Source organism: Loxodonta africana, chromosome 9, assembly GCF_030014295.1.
Source record: "Loxodonta africana isolate mLoxAfr1 chromosome 9, mLoxAfr1.hap2, whole genome shotgun sequence".
Classification (NCBI taxonomy): Eukaryota; Metazoa; Chordata; class Mammalia; order Proboscidea; family Elephantidae; genus Loxodonta; species Loxodonta africana.
The window spans coordinates 60,770,477-60,797,094 of record NC_087350.1 but is presented as its reverse complement, the minus strand read 5'-3'; the positions used below and the strand labels follow the sequence as shown (position 1 = coordinate 60,797,094).

Sequence of the window (26,618 nt, the reverse complement as noted above, 5' to 3'; positions counted from 1 at the left end):
TACAACTTGCATAGCTGATGTGGAATTTTTTTTTTAGGAGTCCCAACACTTTTTCTACAGATATTTTATCTCTCTTGGAGGATTTGTTGAGGGTGTGCTTCCCATGTCTTTTACAGCTTCTTTTCCCACTAAGCTTGTGCTATGGTTGAGTACCCCCAAAGCACTGCCCAGATGGCAAGGGCAGTATGAAAAGAAGCTGGTAGTCTCTGGTGTTCTGGAAGCCTCTCTGCTTCGCTGGAAGCCAAATGAATCACCCTTCTGTACCCTTTACTCCTTGACTAGCTGTAGAAACAGCTGTAGTTTGCAGTATCACAGTGCATCCACATAGAAGCCTCTTCAGGGTGTACAAACTGGTTTTTCCGCATCATATGAATCGCACTCAAAAAGGTGGAGAAAGAAGAAAATATAGGGGGATAAGAGAAGAAGAGGAGCCAGCATAAGATTGTAAACTATTCTCTCTCCTTTCTTATCCTGCTTTATTTTTCCCCATAGCACTTACCACCTTTGAACACACCAAATAATCTGCTTTCTCAGTACAATTTGTGTGTCTTTCTATCTCACTAAAATATAAGCTTCAAGAGGGCAGAGGTTTTGTTGGTTTTGTCCACTTCCTTGACCCCAACATACAAAACAGTACCAGGCATATTATAAGCACTGAATAAATGCTTGTTGGATGACTGAAGGCTTCAGCTCCCATGGTCCTTACTGATCTGCTGGTGAAGGTAAAAGCTTAGGAGAAAGAGGAAGGAAGGAAGAAAGAAGAAAGGAAGTGAAGAAGCAAAAAAGGAAATACACAGTACTTTTCTGGACACTTCATGAACTGTTTTTTCATTTAACCTTCTCATTGCAATTGTTTTCTTTCTTCAGATAGGAGAGTTGAGGTGTGACTCTCTCTGGATAACAGTGGATAACACAGCCCTGCTGAATAGATAGAGCCAACTTCCCAATAAAAACAACTGCCTTGGTAGTGATACAAAACTAGTTTTGAATCCCAGTTTTGTCTTTTACTAACTATGAGAACCTGGGCAAGTCACTTTATTTCTGTGATCCTCCGTTTCCAAGTGGAAATTGTCACATTTATCTCATTGTCAGTTGTCAGAAGAAATGAGATGACATATCAGAAGCACTCAGTACCTAGTAAATGCTCAATAAATGTCAGCTTTCTCCCTATAACTCTACCCCTCACCATCAGACCTTCTAACCTTCAAATCCTGGAACCTCCAACATGCTTCCAGCCTTAGTTGTCAACACCATTCAGTGATAAGTGGGAAGAGGAGAATTTCGTTGGGAAATGCAAGTTTCAGTTCCTCCTCTAATTGTCTTAGGAGAGTTTTGGGCAGTTTGTACCTCGGTAATATACGATCTGGCAGTGAAAAGCCTAACTCCCCATGTTTTACTTTTAGTCTCAATGTTCCCCATCAGGCCAGTTTCCCAATGGTAATCAGCACGTCTGTCAGAGCTGGCACGGGCTGCAGGGGAAGTGCTGCTCGTTCAGCTGCTTTGGCAAAGCATCACTGAACACTGGGGCCTGCAAAGAAAATCAAACCTCCAGACAACACAATGCTGTCACTTACAGGCATGGAGGAGGTGGGCTGGGGCAGTTATGGGGCACAGAAGCCAAGGGAGAGTGGTGCCTTGAGGTCACATGGCACACTGATACGGAAGCCCTGAGTAGATTCTGATAGAAGCTTGCAATGCCAGTTATTAGAAGGCAAGTACCTTCATCACTGGGCTTGTGTGCCCAACCTGAAAAACATGAAAGATGGATTAAAGGATTGTGGAGGACGGTTTTTATTGCTGCACAAGACGTTCGGGATCAGGAGTCAGGAGGCTTGAATTTGAATTCAGTGTAGATACGGAGCAAGCCACTCCCCCAGTGTAGGCCACTCTTCTTTGTGGCAGCTCTCTTGATCTCCCCAGGCTCCTCAATTGTCAGCAGTTCGAATCCACCTGGTGCTCCTTGGAAACCCTATGGGGCAGTTCTCCTTTGTCCTATAGGGTCGCTATGAGTCAGAATCGACTCGATGACAACGGGTATGGTTTTTTTGGTCTTCAGTTGTAAGTGGAAATGTTTGGCATTTCACCGGGAGGATCTTTGGGTCTCCTTAAGCCCAGGCAACTCATGAGTTATCCTGGCTATCAGAGACCCCTCCCTCTGCTAACCCTGCCTGACTGTGTCCTCCAGGCAACAGCAGCCTCTTGACCTGCATGGAGGATGGGCTGTGGTCCTTTCCGGAAGCCGTGTGTGAGCTCATGTGCCTGGCTCCACCCCCAGTACCCAATGCAGACCTACAGACCGCCCGGTGCCGGGAGAACAAGCACAAAGTGGGCGCTTTCTGCAAGTACAAGTGCAAACCCGGATACCACGTGCCTGGCTCCTCTCGGAAGTCGAAAAAGTAAGTGGGGCTGGAAACACAAACTCCTAAATTCTGGAGAGGAGGAGAGCCAGGTTTGGCTCTCTGATTTGAAGGAAGTGTTCATTTCTTTACTGGAGGCAGTACCCATCCTTCATCCTTTTCTGTCCTGTGGGAAGTTGGAAGTACATTATTGATACTATTAGATCTGGGTCAAACAGAACTAACTTTAAGTTCCAGTTTGGCTGCCTACTGCCTGTGTGACCTCAGGCAAATGACTTCACTTCTCTGGACCTTTCAGTTCTACCCTGTCTTATAGGGTCGCTGTGAGTCAGCAGACTTGACGGCAACAGGTTTGATTTGGTTTGGTTTTAAGATGGGAACGATAATAACAGTTGCCAGATAGGTCTCTTGTGGATACTAAATGAGGATATGTATGTAAAATGCTTACGAAGTGCCCGGCAAGCTGTAGTTGTTCATTGAATGGTGGATATTAATATCATCATTGTACCAACACCCCTCAGAACCTGTGGAAGAAAATGAGAGGACAAGGGGCTGGCAAGGCGTGAATTGTATCTCAACCCACATGTCTGACATTGCTCCCTGCCCTTGCTGAAAAAATTCTGTGAATGAATTTTCCTTAATCCTTACACATGTCCTTCATCACCCAAAAGAACAGGTAGGGAATCATGGATGGGAAAAGGAAATGAGAGGGCAGCTGGCTCCAGAGAAACTTGAGTGTTTCAGTGGGGTAGGGGTCAGTCCATTTAGTCACCGAGATGTCTCTTCTTTCATCATTTCTTGAAGACGGGCCTTCAAGACACAGTGTACCCAGGATGGCAGCTGGCAGGAGGGAGCGTGTGTTCCTGTGACTTGTGACCCACCTCCACCCAAATTCCATGGGCTCTACCAGTGCACTAACGGCTTCCAGTTCAACAGCGAGTGTAGGATCAAGTGTGAAGACAGTGATGCCTCCCAGGTAAGCCTCCTTGAAGTTGAGATCAATACTCTGGTTCCTCTCTATGGTCAAAGACCAGACTATACTATACCCCTCTCTTGAGACATCAGTTGGCTCCTCAAGCATAAAGTGAAAAAGAACCATATTTAGCAGTTTTGAGAAAGCTGTGGAAGAAAGAGTGAGGAGAAGGGTATGGCAAGGCTTGAAATTTATCTTAATCTGTGTGTGACTGAAAGTCTGACACTCTTGTCTGTTGAAGGAGTTCTATGAATGAATTTCCTTTAATTTCTAAACATACCCCTCACCACCAAATGGGCTAGGTAGGGAGTCATGAGTGAGAAAGGGAAATGAGAAGCCAATTGGCTTCAAAGAAAACTTAAGTTTACAAGGAGCTCTACCTTCATAGCACTAACCAATTAGGGTTGATATCCCAAGCCCTATGTTTCACAGGTGTTCAAGGATCATCAGCCAGATGAGATCAGAGTTCAGTCAACTGGGCCTCAGTGCAGGTGGTACTATCTTCACTCATTCTTTATTACCTGTTGCCGTGGAATTGATTCCAACTCATAGCGACCCTAAAGGACAGAGTAGAACTGTGTCATAGGGTTTCCAAGGCTGTAACCTTTACAGAAGCAGACTGCTGTATCTTTCTCCTGTAGAGTGGCTGGCGGGCTCGAACTGTCGACCTTTTCGTTAGCAACCAAGCGCTTAACCACCGCACCACCAGGGCTCCAAATTAGAGCCTATGAAATACCAGGCACTGCCCTGGGGACCATGATCAAAATGGTCAAAAGTGAATTAAATATACATCCTTTTCTCAGTTTCCCAAACTACCATCCTCAACTGTATTCCCTCCTTCTACATCCAAAGATTACCAAGTCTTGTCCATTCTCCATCCAAAACATCTCCTGAAGTCATTCTCTTCTCTCTGTCCCCAGTGCTACCGCCCTAACTCAGGATGCCATCATCTCTTTCCCAGGTCACTGCTCAGCTTCTTGCTCAGCTCCCTGCTTTTGCTCCCTTACTTCTCTCCAGTTTGGTCTCTACATTTCAGCTACAGTGACTGGTTTGAAGCATAAATCGGATCATGACAACTCACCTACATAAAGCCCTTTTAGAACCAGTGACTCCCATTTCCCTAAGGACAAAATTCCAACTCCTTAGGGTGGCATTCAAGACTCCTACCTCTTGACCAATAGACTGACCTCCCATCTCATCTCTGCATTCTCTACCTTAAAGAGTTCTCTTACCTCTCTACCTGCCTGGCTGCTCGTCATCCTTTAAGATTCAGTTTGGGCACCCTTCCCCCCAGGAACCCTTTCTGATACCCCTCCCTTCTGATGAGTTGAGTGCCTCTCCCATGTGTTTCCACTTCAAAGCATTGACCACACTGCGCTGTAATTGTCCACTTTCATTTCACTTTTCCCGACTAGGCTGTGAAGTCCTTGACCTTATCTTTAATCTTCCCAGTGTCTTCAGCACTTAGGACAGTGTGAGGTGCCTAGTAGGTGCTCAGGAAATGACGTTGAACTAAGGGCATTAAAGACCCACAATGAACATCTAGACCAATTACTCATTTTCCAGATGAAAAAACTGAAACTCAGAGAAGTTACTTAACCACCCAAAGTGACACTGCCGGTGCTGGCTATGTCACAGTGAAAATCCAGGTCTCCCCAGCTGTGGGTAAAAAAAGAATGGGTAAAAAAAGAATGGGTAGACTGACTTAAATAGACACTCCCTGAAAATCCTTGCTTTCAAACTCACGGGCATCTGTACCCCGAGTCATTCTCATCCTTGACTGTCGTGGAAGCAGAAGCCAGTGCCAGAACAAGCAAAGGCCAGAGATTACCATGGGCTCACGCAGGCTGATCAACTTCCTTCTCACTCCCTTACATAAAGCTGTTGCTAACAGTTACCCAGACTGCTGAGCCAAATAGTATTCTGGCTGTGGTCCTGTTATCAAACTGAAACCCAGTCTGCCTGGGGCCTGCCAAGTAACTTTCATGGCCAGTTTGTATTTAAAGGAGAGGAAAATGTAAATTTATCAGACGACTCAAGCAGCTCTGTTTGGCAACTGGCGGAGAGGCTATACTCAAAGGAGCAGGGTATTGCTTGTCAGCTCAAAGAATGAGGGAGTGTGTGCCAAATGGGCTCCTAATACAATTGACGTTTCTAGTTTGTACTGAAAGTGAATTTCCTCTACCCTTAGACCAGGGGCCTGAGAGCCAAATCTAGTATTCACCTCAGATCCCCTCTCACTGCCTGTAAACACAGCAGAAACCTACGGCACAGAGCATCTTGAATCTAGCAGCTTTGTATGGAAGAGTTTTTTGTCTCAAACAAGTTTCAGATTCTAATAGGGGAGGAAGTAGGAGGGGGAGGGGGGACATTGTAGGGAGAGTCACACACTCCCTCCCCCTGCCACTAAAAGCAAATTAAAAAATAACCCCTCTCCCTACTTCATTCATTCCTTGGGAGCCAGCATGATGTGGGACCTGAACTCTGAATTTGAATCCCAGCTCCACCACTTACAAGCTGGAGGACCTTGGGAAAGCTACTTAACTCTCTAAAACTCAGTTCCTCATTATAAAATGGAAGGAGATTATACTACCTACCTCATAGCTTATATGTGAGGATTAAATGAAGTAATGAAAGTAGGGAGTGAAATTGTACAATGTACAACCTATGCACACAAAAGTGACTGCTCTGGGAAAGACACAAATGAACTAGTTTAATGTTAAGGTCACTTCTAGTGGTGAGAATCCCTGATGCTCCATCTGGGCTCCTAGAGGTTATAGAACCAAAGGCAATGTCTTGAAACCTAGTCCTCTAGCTGACAGCCCTGTGCCAGCTCTAGAAAGTCAGAGAAGGAAGCATCCATCCTTCATAACAGCTCTAATTTTTTTAACGTTTGCTGGGTGCCAAGCTGGTGGTGCAGGCTTTCTCTTGTTTTGACAACTTCCAACAAACACTTGAAAAAAAAAAAAAAACATATCCCCATTTTACAGATGAGGAAAAAAGGCCCTGGGATGGTAAGCTCTTACCCATAGTTACGGTTATAAGTTACAAGTGTCATTCTGACTCCCCAACAGAGAGAGCAAGGATTTCCTGAACAGGCTAGGGATCCAAGCCCCAGGCAACCAGAGGGAAGTGTTAATTGTCTCAGGACTTAATTCAGCTCAGATGCTCCCGGGGCTGTCCGAGGTGATAACTCAAACCCAGTTCCATGTGAAAAGCACTGTGGGGGCTTCGTAGGTGATTAGGGGAGCAGGGGCATGGGATGGGGACAGGGTCTATAGGAGGTGCCTGCACAGGGTCTGCTGTGGGAAAGGACGAAGGCTAAAGGACAAAGTAAGTAATGCACTTAATGGCGGATTTCAGCAACTGAGCAGGAGCAAGAGAGGAAGGGTGGAAGTGGAGTCAATAACACATCCGGGTCATTGCATGAATCACAGAAGTTGGCCGTAAGAGCCTTTCTGCCACAAGTGGTGTGGATTGGCCCCTGCCTTTATGAGTTCTGCTGTGGACACTATACAACTCTTATGCGGACATGTCTCGGCAGGCAGGAGCAACATCTTGTTATAGGGTTGCCAAAATGCTTGCCCAAACATCGCAGGACCTCCTAGAAGAACCACTGGAAGAAATGTTACAGACCTATGTGACCTTAGAGCTGGGCAGGGACCCCCACTGCAACCCACTTATATTGCAGATGAAGCCATTGAAGCCCAGGCAGAGGAAGAGGCTTACCCCAAAACACACAGCAAGTTACTGGCAGAGCTAGGTCTTAAATCAAGTCTTACGTTCTCTAACCACATCACTGCACAAGCCTCACTTTCTGTCCATCCTCACCTCTGGGGCTACACAGCACCACTGTAATTTACTCGGAGGAAGCAAAGTGAGTGTAAAAGCACTGACTGGGAAAAAAGGTAAATAATTAACAGCAGCTTTAACTTACTGAGCACTTACTATGTGCCAGTCGCTGCACTCAGTGTTTTCCACTGATCTCTTCATTTAAGCCCCACAGCTCCGAGCACACTGTTCCTATCGTAAGATGATCAAACTGAGATTCAGGAGGTAGAGTGGCTTGCTCCATGCTTTACAACTAGAAGAGGTGGAACTGAGATCTTTGCACAGGTCAGGCTTCCTCCAAAGCGTAATTCTTTCCTGCACCACACTGCCTGCTTCTGTCTTGCCCTGATGCTGCCATCGTTTCTCCCCATCATTATTTTATTTATTTTAATTTCTACTAAAGAGAATAAGTCTAATTCATTCTCTCTCCATCTATTCCGTTGTGGTAAAAATACATAGGCTTTTACTAGTCGTGTGATCTGGCTGTGGCACAGGACACCTCGATGACTTGGCCACAATGCCTCCCTTTTCTGGTTGGATTGATTTCTGAAGTTCCCTTAGAGACATTGCAGTAGATGGGTAAGAGCCTTAGAGAGTCCTGTATGCCAGCCTCAAAATGCTTCACATAAACTAGCTCACTGGACTCTCATGAGGACTCTACCAGGCTGTGGACACCTGTGCCCATTTAACAGTTGAGAAAATTGAGGCCCTAGAGATGTTAAGTAATTTCCCCAAGTCCAGACAGCTAGGAAGTTGCAGAGCTGGGATTTGAACCAAGACAATTTGTCTCAAGTCCATGCTCTTGGCCATTACACTAGCATCATTTAAAAACTCACTTTTTCAATTCTTGACTGAGCCTCGATTTCCAAATTTATAAAAGGAACGTGATTTCTACTCTGTTGTTAAAGGGTGTTTTAAATGTATGTTAAACACATGACACACAATAGGTGTTCAATAATATAATTATATGCCTTCCAGCTCTTTGTGGCTCTGTGTAGCTACAGAGGTGAGAAAGGTAGAGAGAGTACAACATGCTCAGTTTTTACAGACGGATGCCTGGGCACAAAGATTCAGCATGTTGTCCCCGAGGGTTGTTCGGTCCTCTTGTGAGAGATTTCGCCTTCACTTGCAGAATTGTGCATCCAGAGCCAAATACACCTAGTAGGTGTCCTGCCAGTGCCTAGAAAAAGTGTTCTCTGGCCTTCACAGATTGGAGGCTCAACAAAAACCAGGCCTGTGGTCAACCTAGACTCAATCAGCGAGGATGCACGCAGAGCATTTGCACCAGGTGATGCACACGTGCCTAGTGCACTGGGATCCAATCCTAAAAGAGGATTTGAAAATACAGAGCGGCTCCAGAAGGTCTGCCTGTTCAGAGGGCACAGAAGGGCAGAGGTGTGGAGGTGGGCAAGCAAGAGAAGAGGAGGGGGAGGGGACAAGGCGATTGATTTGCTAGAATAAAGGATATGTGCGTAGTAATAGACCAGTTGCCCTGGAGTCTGTTTGACTCGTAGAGATCCCATATGTGTCAGAGTAGAGCTGTGCTCCATGAAGTTTTCGATGGCTGCTTTTTTTAAGAAATAGATTGCCAAGGCCTTTCTTTTGAGGTGCCTCTGGATGGACTGGAACCTCCAACCTTTCAGTTAGTCAGTGCACAACTGAGGGACTCCACACAATAGAAGGAGCTAGAAATGTAGTCTGGTTGAGACGGTAGAAACCCAGGAGTGCCAGTCCCTGAGTTTGCCTTGCTCTGAAGGCTAAGGTGCCATATTTTTAAGGCACATTTAGTCAGCAGCAGAAATTGCCACATGAACTGGGCAATAGGGAGAGTGACTAGAGATAGCGAGACTAGTCCTTTATGCATTTACCTTCTGTGGTGGGACCTTCCCAGTTTGAAATTCCCCATGCAGATTCCAGCTAGTTCTAATACATTCTCTGCTACAAACGGAGCTTCCAGCCAGCCCTGGCCTTACATAGTGCTGAGGTCTGCAACCCTTCAGGGGCTGGGGGCCAAATTCATCATAAACCCAGGCCAAGGCTCCAGGAAATTGGGGTCAATTTCCTAATCCCCTGAGGGCCCAACAGAATCCTGGGGCCTAAAGCCGGGGACTCAGGGGAGGGAGAGACTGGGTTCTCTGAAGCCACTTGAAGCTGCATAAACTTGCCCTGAGCTCACACAGAGCCTCAGGGAATGGACTCTGCAAGTCCCTCCACAGCTGCATGCTCAGGATGGGCCACTCTTCTCCCATAGCCAGGGACATTTCCACTGCGATGAGGCCCTCCTCCTGCTGGTCCGGGAGAGGCCCAGAGAGGGGCCCCCTTTCTCTTTTGAATCCTGTTTACTTGCAGCTGTTTTCTCAGATGGGGGAGCCTCAGCCTATATCAGCCCTTTGAATAAGTATACTCATTCCCTCAGGCGTGTATTCATTTATTCCCTCACTCATTCATTTCTTCACTGACTCATTTATTCCTGACCCATGCATTCATTTGTTTTCTTGTTTTTTTAAAAAAATAATTCAACCACTCTATTTATTCACACCATCTATCCTTGAACAAGCAGTTCTTGAATGAGCAAAAATATCTATGAGTGAGTGAATGAGTGTGAGTAGCCGGGACCTGTTAGGTGCTGTGGAAGGCTCTGAGGACACAGGGATGACTGGAGCACCATCCCAGGCCTTGGGGAGCTCATCATATAGTTGGTGAACAGATGGTAAATAAAGAGGCAATGACCTGTGTACCAGAGGGTAGCAGGCTGTTGGAATTGGAGTGGCATTAGGACAGGATGGTTTCTGCCCAATAAAAAGATGTTTGCCAGGTGGACCAGTGGGGGAGGGGATCTTAGCAGACAGAAGGAGCAGCAAGTGCAAAAGCATGGCAGTGTAAACAGCATATGGTGCATTTGCGAGTGCAGGTAATGCAAACCTAAGTTCAAGGTTGGTGGTGGTGCTGTAGGGAGCAATGAACTGGAGAATTAAGCAGAGTTAAGGCTGTGAGGGCTCTGGAGGCAGTCACCACAGTTTGGAAGGGAAGCTGAAGGTCATGGGGAGCTGTTGAACAGATTTTCACACTGGTGGAGCAAGGCCAACTTCTTTGGCTTCACTTAGAGTTTCTCTTCTTACTATAAGCCTACAAGGGAGAGAATATACAGTTGTTCTCAGGTAGATCTTTCCAAAGATGGGCCCCCTACTTAGAACTGTCTCCCAAACTCCTTAAACTGGCAGTACCAGCTAATCTCCTTCCACCCCCTCCCTTGAGGCACAGAATCAGAACCACACCAGGCTCTCCGATGCTCACTGAGCTTGCTTGCGTTTGCATATGCCATTCCTTCTTCCAGGAATGCCTTTCCACACTTTTGCTACGTGTTATTCTGCCCGTCCTTGAAAACTCTTTTCCACATACTGCCTACTCTGATAGCAATGTTTTTTTTTTTTTTTTGCAAGAGATTGAGAAGCTGTATATTATTGCTTATTTTAAAGAAATGGGGAGCAGAGGTAGACGTAGCCCCAGACCACCCTCTCAGTGCCGTTATTGCTTGAATGGAATAGAACGAAAGGGAAGAGGAGGGCAAGAAAGTGGAGGGGAGGAAAGGTTCTTAACTGGGCCAAGTTTACTTAGTTGCAACATGGTAGATCCCTGAGACAGGATTCTCTCACTGATTGAGCAGAAAACAGACTTTGGTTACACCTACCTCCTCATGAATAGCTCCGGGACTAGTGCTCTTACCTGCAGTAGAGTCGGGAAGCAAATGGGCACCTACCTTCCAGTGAAAACAAACAACACAAACCAAAATTTTTATGTTGAATGCTCTGATCAAAATCTCTGAAAAACCACTAAGCTAGGAGTAAGCAAACCCGGGTCCACGTCCCACTGGCTCTTTGGGAAGCCTTGAACCCTGTACTGAGCCCTCGGGTTCCCCATCTGCAAAATGGCAATGCTAACAATACCTCTCTCTTCCAGATTGATTGGGATTTTACCATCTTTAAGAAATTGTTTTGGAAGACTTCTCAGATCTCTAGGGAGATGAGAAATCGTTTCCTCTTTTATTCTGAGAGGCTTATCATGTTGGGGAAGAGAAGCCTCCCTTGGTCCTGACAATGTTTCCGTGTTCAGGGACGGGGAAGCAACATCATCCACTGCCGGAAAGATGGCACCTGGAGCGGCTCCTTCCACCTCTGCAAGGAGATGCAAGGCCAGTGCTCTCCCCCGAACCAGCTCAACAGCAACCTCAAACTGCAGTGCCCCGATGGCTATGCCATAGGTATGATGGGTGTGGGTGAGTGGTGGGACGGGGCTGGTCCTTCCAGGAGCTCAAGGCTAGGACCTGGGTCGTCACTGGACACCTCTGCTCTTTGAGACCGTGTGCCGATATTAGGGGAACAAAGATGAGGGAGCCCAGACCCTGTCCTCCTGCAGCTCCCAGTCCCCTGGTAAAGAGAGGCAGCAACACAGGTATGGGCAGGTAGGGGCAGAGCAGTTGTTGGTGAGTATACAGTCACGGAGGAGCACGGGAGAGATGACTGCTGCCTCTGGAGACACAGAAGGCTCCCGGAGCGGGGATACTTACACAGAGAGTTGAAAGAGCTTGCTGGGCAAGAATTGGCATCCTAGGCAGATGGAACCATGTGTCCAAAAGGAAGGAGACTTGAAAGACCACATCATATTTAGGAAAGCAATCGTGGTCCAGTGTGGCTGCTTTTATTATTAATTTTAAAATTTTCATAACACTAGACATTCATGAGTACCTACTGTCCATGAGGTCCTGCATCAGGCACTTTAAAGGCATATCTCTTACCCTCTCAGTAACTTTTAACGGGTGAGAAAATTGAGAAAAGAAGAGGTAACATGACCTGCCCCAAATCCGGACGTCTGTCCTACTCCAGAGCCCGAGTTCTTTCCATGGCATCTCAGCTGCATCCAAAATGAGGATAAAGAGCATTTTCAAAATAGTACTATTTGTGTGGTGCTAGGCCAGCTCGCAAAATGCTCACAATGAGGGCTGACAGTCTGCGGTTTGATGCCAGGGACTTGCCTGGTTGCAACCAGGTGTCTGGACAGATGTATTAATCCTAGGCTCCAGAGCTTCCTGAGAAACTGAGAGTGCATTAAGTGTGACCTCATTTAAGGGCAGTGATACTGACCTCTTGGGCTGATTCCCTAATTGACCATGATGAAGAGCCCAGGGAATTGAATGTCGTTTCTCATGGCCAATGTGATTTATGAAACTATTGCCAGGGATGTCTGGAGCAAAAGGTTATCTGTGCACACATTCACTCCCAGCCCCACAGAGCCCCAACATGTTCTTCACCCAGTAAACCTTCTGGGAGTTATCACTGCATGTCCAGAAGTGAGGCTGTGGTTGGAGGGCGGAGGGGTATGGGGTCTCTCACCATCAGGGCTGTCTACCTCCTTTTGAAGGTAGAAACACATAGCCTCAAGAGCAGATTGTTCACCTAAACTTCAAGTAGGAATCAGCACTCCTACACTTAGACCAGGGCACTTACTCCTGCATGGATTAGAAAACAGAAAAGCACGTGGTTGTTCTCTGTGATGATTCAGAAGGTACAGGAAGACCTTACAGAGCTACCAGTCTGAAGGACCCTGACCATGAGAGTTGAGAGAAGTGGGATCTTGTAGGGCCTGCTGACCTAGGAATTCTAGAAGGTCAGGTGTAGCAGTGGTGAGCCATATTGGCTGCTCTGTCCCAAGGCCTTCTCTTCTCACCATCATTCCTGATGGGTGTGAGTGGACGTAGACACTCGTGTCTGTGATGAGGTCCCTATACCCTTAACTCCATCAGGATATAAAAGTAAATAATCAGAATACTTAGGACTGGCATTGAGCAGTCCTGGGAAAAAATTTCTGATTAAGTGACCTTTATGAAAGCCTACAGAAACAGGTTTCTTGCAAATTTACATCCAGTGAAACATGCAAATATATTCTCATATGCATAAATAAACACATATCACAAACACAAGATTTTATAACCAAATACATACATCCTGCAGTAAGCTGATGCCTAGAGTGTGCACATCAGCCAAACACCACACAAACACATCACCCACACAAACACAGCCACGGTCAGATAACATAGAAACCCCCACAGAGCACACGCGCATCCACGCCTCACACCAGTGCACGTATACGTCATGGGCACAGACACATCTTATGCCCCGAAACATATCAAACACATAGAAGGATCCACAGGAGATAAACATAGCTCCCACACATACACAAATACACCTCGGGGCCACACTGTTCACGCATTGTGTTCGTTCACAGACCACAGCCACGCACAGATGAGCTGTAATGCCTGCCTCTCCACTCCCCCTCAGGACTGTCTAGAGATAGGGGATGGGGTGTGATGGTGGCATTCCTCTGTCTACTGAGCTTTTTCAAGGCCAAAGCAGACAGGGACTCTAAATCTCTGTCCCCTCCCCTGCACATCATGTCCCCATTGCAGCATGGATGCCCATTTTATGACTACAGTAATTCAGGATGGGTGGGTGAGTGAGGGCACGTTGGAGGAGAACAGGGAGAGAAAAGGCTATGAGAAAAAGAGACACCAAGGGAGGCAGGGAGAAGGAAGTAGAGACACAGCAGGCTCCCCTCCTCCACTCCCCAGCTCCTTCTCCCTCCTCCCCTCTATCAACCTCCAGGCCGAGCCCCTCCCTGAGCAGAGCCCACAACATGGGGAGGGATTTTTTTCTGAAGACCCTTTATCAAGGTGAGGTGTGTGTTGGGCTTGGGGGCTGGAGGGCACATTCTTGGATCACCCAGAGTAGCTCTTTCTGCCCCCGCCCCCGCAGCAGCCTGGGGGGTGGCTTTGGTGGCAATGATGAGCCCTCAGAAAGTTGCTTCTGCTGCTCCCGCTGCCACCACCGCTGCCACCATCCCTGCTTCTCTTGGGAAGGAGAGGTGGGGGGTGGAGCGGTGAGATCACTGCTCTGTAATGATGCCAATTACAGCTCATATATCACAACACAGTGGCCTGGTCCTGAAGGCGAAGAGCTAGCCTGGGGGAGGGGAGAGGAGACTCAGAGAAAGAGAAATGAAGACAGGACTGCAGTTGCCTCCTGTTTGGCCATATTTCTTCCTTTTTCTCTCCTCTTGAGATAAGACAGCCTTTGTCTATTTCTCAGAGGCTGCGTTTTTTTTTTTTTTTTTTCCAAAAGAATTTTATCATCACAGCCCCGGCTCATTTCCTGAGTTCCCTTTGCTCTCTAAAAACTACTTTAGAACCAATCTCAAGACAAAACATGCACCTCTAAGTTTCTCTGATGACTGTTTGGGGATTTTTTTTCCCCCTTATTTTCATCACTCCCTTATTTTTGTCTTTTTGCTTTTCTCTAATTTTTTTTCCCTCACCTCCGTCCTTTCACCCTCTGTCTCCCCTTCCATTGCTACCTTCCTTTCTCTTCTCTCTGAATGGCTACACCATGAGGATAGCTAGGCTTGGAATTCAGAGAGACATGGGTTTTGAACCATGCCCACCAGCTCTGCTACCTGAGCTCTGTGCATTTTGTCCTTCATCTGTGAACTGGATATGATGATACCATCTTGCATGGCTGAACTTGCAGTGAAATGAGGTGGCGTATGAAAACCACCTAGCAAGGCCAAGAATCTTCCCCCTTCCAGGAACAGTATCCCAGGATCAGAGAAAGTGAAGAGGTTCTAAACATTATCTCTGAACCTGTCACCACACCCTCTTCAGACCCATCAGTCTCTTAGAAGAGAATGACAAGATGGCAATAGGAACACCACTGGTTAGATTAAAATATATATACATACATACATACTCATTGCTATTGAGTCGATTTCTACTCATAGCAACCCTGCAGGACAGAGTAGAACTGCCCCATAGGGTTTCCAAGGCTGTTATCTTTATGGAAGTAGATGCCACATTTTTCTCCCATGAAGTGGCTGGTGGGTTCAAACCACTGACCTTTCAGTTAGCAGTCAAACCCCTAACCACTGTGCCATCAGAGCTCCATATTTGTTGTATGTATATATATATATATGTATATATACATATATATATGCATATGTTGTTATTAGGTGCCATCAAGTCAGCTCTGACTCATAGCAACCCTGTGTACAACAGAATGAAACACTTCCTGGTCCTATACCATCCTCACAGTTGTTGTTATGCTTGATGCAGCTACTGTGTCAAGCCATCGCATTGAAGCACTTCTTTTTTTTTTTTGCTGACCCTCTACTTTATCAGGCATGATGTACTTATCCAGGGACTGATCCCTCCTAATAACATGTCCAAAGTATGTAAGACGAAATCTTACCATCCTCGCTTCTATTGAGCATTCTGGCTGTACTTCTTCCAAGACAGATTTGTTCATTCTTCTGGCAGTCCATGGTATATTCGATATTCTTCCCTAGCACTATAATTCAAAAGCATCATTTTTTCTTCTGTCTTCCTTATTCATTGTCCAGCTCTCATATGCATATGAGGCAATTGAAAACACCATGGCTTGAGTCAGGAGAACCTTAGTCCTTAAAGTGACATCTTTACTTTTTAACACTTTGAGGAGGTCTTTTGCAGCAGATTTGCCCGGTGCAATACAGCATTTGATTTCTTGACTGCTGCTTCCATGAGTGTTGATAGTGGATCCAAGTAAAGTGAAATCCTTGACAACATCAGCATTTTCTTCGTTTATCATGATGTCGTTTATTGGTCCAGTCATACATTCCATGTTCCATTTTTAATGGATGTTTGCAGCTGTTTTTTCTCATTTTAAGTCATGCCACATCAGCAAATTAAGGCCCCAAAAGCTTGAATCCATCTGCATCATTAAGGTCAACTCTACTTTGAGGAGGCAGCTCTTCCCCAGTCATATTTTGAGTGCCTTCCAACCTGAGGGGCCCATCTTCCGGCACTATATCAGACAGTTTTCTGCTGCATTTCATAAGGTTTTCGTTGGCTAATTTTTTTAAGAGGTAGACAACCAAGTCCTTCTTCCTAGTCTGTCTTAGTCGGGAAGCTCCGCTGAAACCTGTCCGCCAAGGGTGTCCCTCCTGGTATTTGAAAGACCAGTGGGAAAGCTTCCAGTATCACAGCAACATGCCACCAGCATAGTACAACAAACTGACAGACACATGGGTTTTATATATATACATATATACACATACATTATATATTAATAAAACTATAGTTGGAAGGGAACATTTAGAAAGGCTCATAGAATACGGTATTCAAAGAAAAGGCCTGATTCTCACCTAGTGAGCCATTTAATGTTTGAGGGTGGTCTTGGTGCCAAAGCAGGGAGATGACTACATGACTCTACAGGGCCCTGGTCAAATTCTGACAGGTCAGTTCCCTGCCTCCATGAATGAGCCCCTCTCTGGAGTTCTGGAGACCTCCATGGAATAGGCTTAGATTTTTGAAGACTTCGTAATGTGTTAGGTCAGGCTAGAGAATGAACGAGCCAAATTATCATCTACTTGCCAACTCACAGCCTGAAAGTCAACTGTCTTCACCCAGAAGTCCCTTGACTGATGGCTTCTGTGTACTAACCCTGGCCCTGTTAGTCATCCATCCCTTCACTGACTCATTACCTGATTCATTTTTCATTTATTTATCCATTTATTCAATCATTTACTTTTTCACTCATCCATTTATACACTCCCTTCGTCATTCATAAGATTCCTAAATGCCTATTTATCATTCACTCATTGCTTCATTCATTCATTTGTTCATTCATTCAAGTATTCATTTACTCACTTGCTATTACTTTCAATCATTTCACAGATATTTATTGAGTGACCACCATCTGACAAGCACAGTGCTAGGCTCTGGGCATAGAATAGAGAGTACAGAGAGTGCTGTCCTCATGGAGTTTATAATCCAGCAGGGAGGAGAGCTATTAATATAGCAGTCACCAAGCAAATGGGAAATGGTAATGTGGTAAATGCTATGGCTGATGCCTGTGAGGGGATTTGGCCTGTCAGGAAGCCATTGAGGTCTTCTCTGAGGAAGTGACACTTGGATTGAAGTGCAAAGGATTGTTAGTAATGTACTAGTTGAAGAAGAGTGGGAAGGGTCTTCAAGGTCCAAGGGAGGGCAAGAATGAGGAGCGGGGACAAGCTAGTGTTGCATTCATAGGCTTATCTTTTACTTACTAAGCTCTCCCTAGGTGTCAGGCAGTGGGTTAGACTCAGACATGCCCGGGAGAATCAATCACCATCCCTGCCCTCCCAGAAGCAACACTTTAACTGTGGAGAGGAGGCTCAGGGAGGGTGATGCCAATATTGGTACAAACTTCATCAGTGCCCCAAAGAGACAGATCCAGTGTAGTGGGCATTCAGAAGATATAGTGATCAGCTGTAGAAATCAGGGAGGCTTCTTCGAAGATTTCAACTGGGGCTTGAAGAACTGATAGGATTTTCCCATTCGAAGTCAGATCAGGAGGATGTTTCAGGAGAAAGGCTGAATAGAAGTAGGAGTTTAGAGGTGGGGAAGTGCAGGGAATGGATGGAAAACCAGGTGTAGTTCAGTTTGGCTGGATCAACCAAAGGGCGAAGGTGGTTACTGGGATATGGGATTGGGCTAGACTCTGGAAGGCCTTGAATGCCCAACAAAGAGGGCTGGACTTAGTCCTGGATGTGGAGAGCCTTAGACAGGTTTTTGAGCAGAGGAGGAGCATGACCAAACTGGGCTTAGGGCCAGCAAGCATGGTCGTGGGTTCCAGCTGGATTGGAGACAAATGAACAGAGGCAGCCCTCTCAGGGGAGCTGACGCCTTCCTACTTGAGGGTAGGATGTCCGAGTACATTGGACTAGGGGTGGCAGGGTCCACTCTGAGAAGGGCAGCAGGTGGGCATCAGAAGATGGGTGGGCTGAGCCGCCGCCTTGTGCTGTGCTTGCTCTCAGGGTCAGAGTGTGCCACCTCGTGCCTGGACCACAACAGTGAGTCCATCATCCTGCCAATGAACGTGACCGTGCGTGACATCCCCCACTGGCTGAATCCTACACGTGTGGAGGTGAGTGATGGGGCCACCTTGGCCCACCTGCCAGCTAACAGGGAGGTAAATGACATTGTTGAGAATTTCTTATATCCTAGTCCCATGTTGGTCTCTTTATATATATTATTTAATCATCACACCTGTCCTGAGGAATAGGGACTTTACAATCATTTTTCCAGTCCTGAAGTAATACTTTGTGTTAGGCCATTATTTTCTCACTGAATCCTGAGAACAGCCTCAGAATAAGAGGTTCTACTGTCCCCTGGAGTCCCTGAGTGGTGCATACGATTAGTACACTTGGGTGCTGACTGAAGGTTGGAGATTCAAGTTTACCCAGAGGCACCTCAGGAGAAAGGCCCAGCAATCTGCTTCCAAAAAATCAGCCACTGAAAACGCTATGCATTACAGTTCTACTCTGAGACACATTCAGGTCACTATGAGTCTGAATCGACTTGATGGTAACTGGTTACTGGTTTTAGTGCCCCCTATTTTTTTTACTTTACAGATGGAAACCCTGGTGGCATAGTGGTTAAGTGCTACAGCTGCTAACCAAAAGGTTGGCAGTTCAAATCTGCCAGGTGCTCCTTGGAAACTCTATGGGGCAGTTCTACTCTGTCCTACAGGGTCGCTATGAGTCGGAATCGACTCGACGGCACTGGCTTTCTGGGTACTTTACAGATAAAGGAGCACTGATACCACAGTGGTGAAACACTAGGTTGTTAACTGAAAGGTCAGTGGTTCGATACCACTACCTGCTCCATGGGAGAAAAATGTGGCAGTCTGCTTCGGTAAAGATTACAGCCTTGAAAACTCTATGGGGCGGTTCTATTCTGTCCTACAGGGGTGCTATGAGTCAGAATCTACTCGACAGCAATGAGACTTTACAGATGAGGACACTGAAGCACCAGGGCCACAGGCAGGGAGTGGCAGAACCAGGTCACAAACCTGTGTCTACCTGACTATAAGAGCCATCCTCCTAAGGACAGGGCTATCTTCTTTCTCTAGTATAAGCTCTTGAAAGGCAGGGGCTATATGCCCAGGTTGCTTCTCTCTTCCCCCGTGCTTTGTTTGTTTTGTGGAGAGTAATTGCTGTGTGATTTAGGGGGCTATTAATACCTGTTATTTATGGAACATCTACTGTGTGGCGGTTCACATGCCCATTCCTTGGCACAGGACTACAGTTTAACCTTAGCACAGTTGTATGAGGCAGGGGTCATTGTCTGCGTTTTCTAGATGTGGACACTGAGCTCTCAGAAGGGAATTGATGGGCCCAGAGTGAGGGCTCGAACCGCCACCTGAGTCCAAGTGCTGCGTTCTTCCTTCTGTGCCAGGCTGGCATACCCTGGGCCAGATGACCATGTAGGGCCTCTCTGGGTGGCAGCCAGTGCCATTGCCCATTTGACTTTTGGGCTTGGCGACCCCACTTTCCCTTGTGCCACCCCATTGATAGGGGCCCCCAGAGCTGATGTGGGACTCCATCTGTGTCCTCCAGGGCAGCATGGATCTCGAGCCTCATGTACCAGATCTGAGCACTGGCTCTTCACCCAGGAGAAGGGGAGAGGAGCTGGGGTCACGCAAGGCTCAGCTATATCTCTGTCCACCAGCCCCTCTGCCTGGGGTGCTAGGAGGCCTCGCAGACCCAGGGAGCTGCTGTCTGCCTGTCTGCTGCAGATTGTGCTCTGGATAGCCAGAGCAGAACCCGATCCTGGGTGTTCTGTTTCTCAAATGAGCTGAGGGCATGGATTGCGAGGCCTTACTCAGCATTCAGGGCACAGGGGCCTGGTGCTGGACCTGGCAGATTCCCGCCCCTCTGCACACCAGCATTCTTCTCCCCTCTATCTCTGTCCTCTTTCTTCTATTGTTGCCTCTTTTCCTGTATCCATCTTTGTCTCTCCAGCTTCAGTTCTTTTCTGCCTCTATTTTCTCACTCAGTTTCTCTGTCCTCCCTCTTCTGATAGCTCTTTCACTTTGTTCTTCCTCCTCCCTTCCCACGCTTTTCCCCTCCATCTCCATCCTCTCTGTCTCTCTGTCTGCCTCTGACTCTCTCCTACATCCACAAGACACCCCCATTCCCTGTCCTCATCTTCCTTTGTTTTCTCTATCTCAAACTGCCTTTCCCCATTCCTAATGCCAAATCCCCACACATAGTCCCACCGGGGCTCATGTCCTCTACACACCCAGCAGCACACAGAGCCTAGATGTCAGAATCACAAGGACGTTGAAGGCCATCAAGCACAAGCCCCTGATTGTACAGCTAGAGAAACTGAAGATCAGGGAGGAGGATGGCCAGCCCAGGGTCACACAGTAGGTAGAGCTAGAACTAGTAGCCAGGACTCAGGATTGGCCCGTTCTTTCCACACCACTGCCTCCCCTCCCTTCACCCCACCTGACTCCCACCTACCCCAAAGAAGATGAGTACATTCGTGCACAGGATAGACACAGGAGACCTCCCTCAAATGCCAGTACCAGAGGTCATCTTAGCTTGGGATGGAGGCGAAATTCCTAAAGCCTAGGTCCTGCTCAAGGCCTTCTCTGTGCCCCAGGTGAATTCCCACCCTTCCCTCTGTGAGCCTTAGGCACTAAAGAGTTCAGTTATAATTCACTGTGAAATAAATCTAGGGATCTAAAAGCCTGCAAGCCCCCCCTCCCGCCCCTTTCTCCCCCCACCGCCCACCCTCTGCCTGCCCACCCCAGCCCCCACCCAGCTCCCTGGTCTGCCCGCCTTTATTGATGCCGGTCTACCCAGAGAGCCATAACGAGGTTCAGACCTCCACCGGTCTCCGGAGGCCTCATTATCCAGGAGGAAAAAAAATGTGGTAGAAAAAAGGAGGAGTGCGAAGGGCAGAGATTGATGATTTCCAGGAATAAGGCAGAAAAGCTGGCCTCTGCTGCACCCTTGCCCCTGGTGCAGTGAGAGCTACAGAAATAGAGCTGCTGTGTAGGCGTTTCCAGGCCAAAGCAAACCCTGGGTGGCTCCTCTCTTTCCAAGGGGTGCCTCTGAGCACCAGCGCAAGGTAAAGGGTCGAGGTGAGGCTCTGCTCCAACCCCTGCCATGTTTCTCCCAAATAGTAAGGTGAGGTGAGAACTGAAATTTAATGGATGCTTACTGCAGATCATGCCTGGGGTCAAGCAGTTTCCTGGGAGGGAGGGAAGAAGGAAGAAGAAAAGGGAATTACCACTCATTGAAAATCTATGATATATCATTGGTTAGGCAATTTCATATATCCACCTCACTGTGACTCCACCACACCCTAATTAGGTAAATGTTATCACCGTTTATACACATAGAAGCTGAGGCTCAGGGAGGTTGTCTTATGCCCAGTTCACTTAACTACTGTGTTTCAATCAGCTTTTGAACCCGGTGCTAATTATGCTGCATTCCATCCTGCAAGGCATCTACCCGCACATTTTAAATAATGGATACATGCAACGCCTGCATTCAAAGGAAACAGCGTTCATCCCTTGAAAAGGGAGCAGTGCTGGGGCAAACCCTGAAAAGGGATGGGCTGCATCTGCGTGAATGTTCAGTCTAGTCTATGGATGGATGGATGGAGACACGCTTTGTACTCTGGGGGGAAATGAAGCCATAGAAGTAGAGATGAGGCCCCATTCCAGTGACTCGTCAGCCACTCTTGGACACACTCATACATCCACTCATTTGATCATCTGTTCATTCACTCATTTACAGAACATCTGTTATGTACTTTTAAAGGGCAGGTATTTTCTTCAGACTCTAAGGCTACAGTAAAAAGTCTCCAGGCTTTTAAAGAGCTAACCTGGAAGGAAGAAAGCCAGGAGCTCAGAGACTGATAAGAAAATGCAAAAATAAATTGAATGATATGATTCACTATCAGCAGGTCCTATAAATCAAGGGAGAAAGTCAAGAAGTAAAGAGGGCTCATCACAGAAGACATTCAGGCGGGAGGTCAGATCTGGGCCTGAGGATGAGGGAGCCCTCCTTTTCACATGTCCTGGGCTCCACCTGGGGCTCGTCCTCTCTGGGCTTTGGCTTCTGGACACTAAGGTTTAGAAATAAGTCCCTTACCTGCCACTTCCTACATTTGTCTCAAAGCCTGTCTGAACTTTGGTCTTCCCTTCAGGCAAACAAGTAAGCTATTTTATACTTACAGCTTCATGGCCTGGGGGAATTTGAGGGAGTGTGTAGTGATTTAGAACATAGACCCTGCAATCAGACAGATGTGGGTTTAATTCCTGATTCTGTCGTCACCTATGTGTGTGATTTGGGGCAAGCTTCTTAACTTCTCTGTGCCTCAGTTTCCTTTTGTGTAAATGAGAGTCAAAAATAGTACTTATTTTTATTGTATAGTTATTATAAGAATTAGATGAGATGAAAACTCAGGGCTTAGGAATTGGAGCATAATGTTTGCTCAATAAAGGGTTTTGTGTCAATGGGAAAGATGATGATGATGGTGTTGATCACATGATAGTGGAGATGATGGGGGTGGTTATGCTGTTGATGGTGCTGATGATGGTGGTCGCAGCCACGAAGAAAAAAGTCTATTCCTCTTATCCGCCAAGGCAGGAAGTGAAAGCCCTCTTAAAATACATGGTCTGAAAGGACTCTGACTGGGCTAGATGTCTCACCGGCATGAAGAGGAATAAAGCTGACATTTGAGGGGCCCCATCTGGGATTTCCCAACTTGTGGTGTAAACAACCTGGTCTTTCCTTCAGCTCCCACTGCCTGCTCCCTCTCTCAGGTCTCCTTGCACACAGAGAGGCCCTGTAGTAAGACAGGTGGGGCGTGCAGTCCTGAGTAATAGTGGAAAATCCGAAAGCCTCGGAAAGATAAATAGGCTTATGCAGATAGCATAAAAGTCCTTTTTCTGAACTCACGTCAGGTAAACCTCAACTGACAGAAACTAGTACAACCACACCAAGACACTCCTACAGATGGATTAAATCAGCTCTCAAATAAACGGAGAGGGACTGGAGTCAAATCCCTGGTGGATCCTAACTCTGGTGTTTCCTACTTCTTGAACCATTACCAAATGCCCCTCCAACATCCCTGCACTGGCCTGAAACTCACTCACAAACCCAAAGATTCAAGTCTGGGTTAAGGTTTTCGGAGGATGAAAGCAGGTAATTCCCCCCATTTCTGGCCCCCAGGCTAGGAAGCAGAAGGGAAGAAAGGAGCTTGAGCTGGAAGGAAGAGAGACCAGAACCACTGATATCCCTTCAGTTGGTCAACATACATTTGTTGACTGTGATCTCTGTGACCCTGGAAAAGACAGAGGTGTCTAAAACCCAGGCTCTGCCCTCAAGAAACTTAAAGAACTGGTCCTAGGTTAACCATTTCCACATTATTTATCTCATTGCATCATCACCACAAGCCTAGGAAATAGATTTTTGGTACCCATCTCACAGACAGCTGAACCAAGCCTCAGAGTGGAAATTTATAAAGCAATTTCAAGTCAGAATTGCAACCACATCTGTCCTACCTCAAAGCCCATGTTCTTTCTCAATACATCTTTTGTGTGTTTTGGGAGAGGGTAGAGAATGTCAACAGAGACAGTAAGGGCAGCTAGATAGATTTCATATTGAGAGACTGGTAGATCTTCAAGTTATGTGAACTATTCTAAGATCTTTGATTTAATTCAGTCTGTACTAAGCTGTCTTCTAAACTAGGTGCTGTAGATGCAGATATGGAACAAAAATTAGTAATCCAGTAATCTGGAAATTATTATGTATTGGTACAGTTGTTTCTATCTGGATCCACTCATTCATGAAATAAGTATTCATTGAGCATCCTCTGTGTGCCAGGCACTGTTTTATGTATGGGAGAGCCACAAGCGAACCAGAGATGCGGTGAGCCAGAGAAGAAAGGTACCCAACCCAGTCTCAGCCAGATCCCTAGAGTTATGTGATTCCCTTTGTTCCAAGCCTACCAAGAAACCTAGTAATTATACTTTGGCTCCCATATAGGTTTGCTCTCAGGAGAGAATGGGCTGGTCACTTATTCTGGCCCATGTGAATGTTCATTTCTTAATTAAAATCTATTAACTGGCACTCAGCCAGGAGAGCAAGCCCTGATCATATAGACTTCCACAGCTGGTCCTCAACACAGTTATCTCTCACTGCAAGTCAAGACATTGACATCCAGGTTATTTTATTTTTTAAAGAAATAACTGTAATTTGACATAAAAAGTGAGGCATCTATGACAGAATAGAAAAGGGAACTTCTAGAATTTTTGTTACCCTCATTCCTGGGACTATTTTATCTTCCTACTTTCATTGCTTTCTTCAGTCACCTACTTTTAAAAATACCATCCCGTTGGATTTTATCTCACGACCAGCCTTAAATCACTTATGGGTTTCAAGTCCTGGTTTCTTCACGTAACATCTACGGAGCTTAGAGAATGTATTCTCCTTACAACAAGAGACTAGTGCCCACCACACAGCACAGCAGTGAGAAATGGATGATGAGATAACGCATAAAGTGATTAGCACCATGAATGCACTCAATACATCTGAGTTGCCATTATCATTATAATGACAATTGTTACTAAAGGAGGTTATAAATAAATACATAGATACATAACCGTAGCTCTGCTTGAGGAGGATGGGGAAAATGCCACATGGAAATGTGTCTAAAGCAGAAATTTTTAAGAGATGACCAAGGTTTCTCCAGGTGGCAAGGTGAGGAGGGACATTTCAGTTTAGGCGAACAGCAGGAACAAAGACACTGGGATATAAAAGCATGAGGCAACTTTGGGTAGTTGTGAGTGGGCCGTAGGGCCAGGCAGCAGGTGACGACACAAAGGGTTCTCTGTCTCCTCGGGCTGTGAACCAGCAGTTAGAACATTCATCCTCAGCCCATTTGCTCTCAAACGTTAATGTGCATCAAATCATCTGGAAATCAGTGTTTAAAAGGCAGATCCCAGGCACTGGTCTCAAAGATTTGGATTCATTAGGTCCGAAACAAGGCCAAGGAATCTGCCTTGTTAATGCCCTCCTGCAGTGATTCTGATAAAAGTGGTCCTTAGTGCACACTGAGAAACTCTGCACCACACCTTTCTTCCCTCCTCCGGCTGCAGCCACACACATGCGCACACACACCCTACCCTCTACCTTATTCCCAACTCCACCAACTAGTCAAACATCAACCAGGATTTTTCTGAAGAGTCTTCCTGATCATGTCTCCAACCCCCAATCCTGCTTCTCAGCCCTGGTTCCTGCCAGGGAAACAGAATCATGACACAGGCAATGAATGCAAATATTATTTTAATCTTATGGCTCCTGTTATCCCAAGTACCTGGACAAATGCTCCATGTAAATGCCCGGGTGAGGTCAGGACTTGGAAGCTTCAAGAAGAGGTGGGGTGGTTGAATGTGGTGCAAGCAGTGGGGATGGTTCCCTCGCAACCCCAGACCTATCTGACCTCTCTCTCTCTCTCCTTCTCTCTGCAGAGAGTTGTCTGCACTGCTGGTCTCAAGTGGTATCCTCACCCTGCTCTGATTCACTGTGTCAAAGGCTGTGAGGTGAGTCTCCGGGAAAGACAGCCATCACCTCCCTAGAAATGATTCTACTGTTATTATTGATATATTAATGATGGCTACCATGAACTGTATCTATTAATTTTTGTTAATATCCACTTAAAAGACATCTCAGATAGGAATCGGCAATCCCATTTTACAGATGATGGAATTGAGGCACAGAGATGATAGGAAACATATACCCAAAAATACAGTTACTGGGTAACTGAGTAGGGATTCCCGACCAGGCTTTTCTAGCCCCAAAGCTTGTGTCTACATAATAATGGATCTATAAAGGAGGAGAGGAGGAAAGACGTGTTGATATAGCAGCTCTAATATACCAGGCATCTTACCAGCAGTATCACAATCTTTACAGAGCCACGTGAGGCAGGTTTTTTAAGTGCCCATTTTACCACTTATGATTACTTGGCAATCACCGGCTTCTGCCCCACATCTTTGCCCTTCACTCTCTTCAGCTCCGGGAGTAGTATGGATACCTTAAGCCCAAACACTGAGCTACAAACAGAAGAGCCTTTCTACTCTCAAGTCTCCTGACTTCACATTTGAGCCATTGCTCGGAGTTTGTAGTTTCAGAGCTCTGGCACTCTGTATCATTGACAAGCAGGGGTGCCCAAAGTTTTTGGGATGTCAGCTTGCACCTCTATTTCCCTCTCAGTTCTTCTCAACTGGCAGTGAAGAGGAGGCCCCAACAGGTGTCCAAATCTCTGTAATCTCCCCGGAGCCCCCTCAGGGAAATACAGGTAGAAAGGACCCGATTGGGCCCCAGGAAACTTTGTATTCGATGAAACTTTTAAAATGTCAAAACCAGAAGGGTTTTTCTGGATGATTTGGACCTGCTCTTTTATTTTAAAGATGGGTAAACTGAGGCCCAGAAAGTGTCCAGGTCTAAAATTTGATGTAATACCAAGACTGGAAGGACTCTTAGAGTAATGTGGTTCTACCTGTTTGTTGTGTATACTGGAAAATGAG

General features: G+C 46.4%; 1 protein-coding gene across 1 annotated transcript in view; it reads left to right on the top strand.

The window, feature by feature from the left end:
- Positions 1-26,618, top strand: part of PAPPA (pappalysin 1) — a 279,318-nt gene that overhangs the window by 227,906 nt on the left and 24,794 nt on the right. The window contains exons 16-20 of the mRNA XM_064291557.1: positions 2,186-2,396; positions 3,162-3,333; positions 11,272-11,419; positions 18,043-18,152; positions 25,563-25,634. Of these exons, the coding sequence (XP_064147627.1) occupies positions 2,186-2,396; positions 3,162-3,333; positions 11,272-11,419; positions 18,043-18,152; positions 25,563-25,634 (713 nt within the window). The remainder of the gene's footprint in view (positions 1-2,185; positions 2,397-3,161; positions 3,334-11,271; positions 11,420-18,042; positions 18,153-25,562; positions 25,635-26,618) is intronic.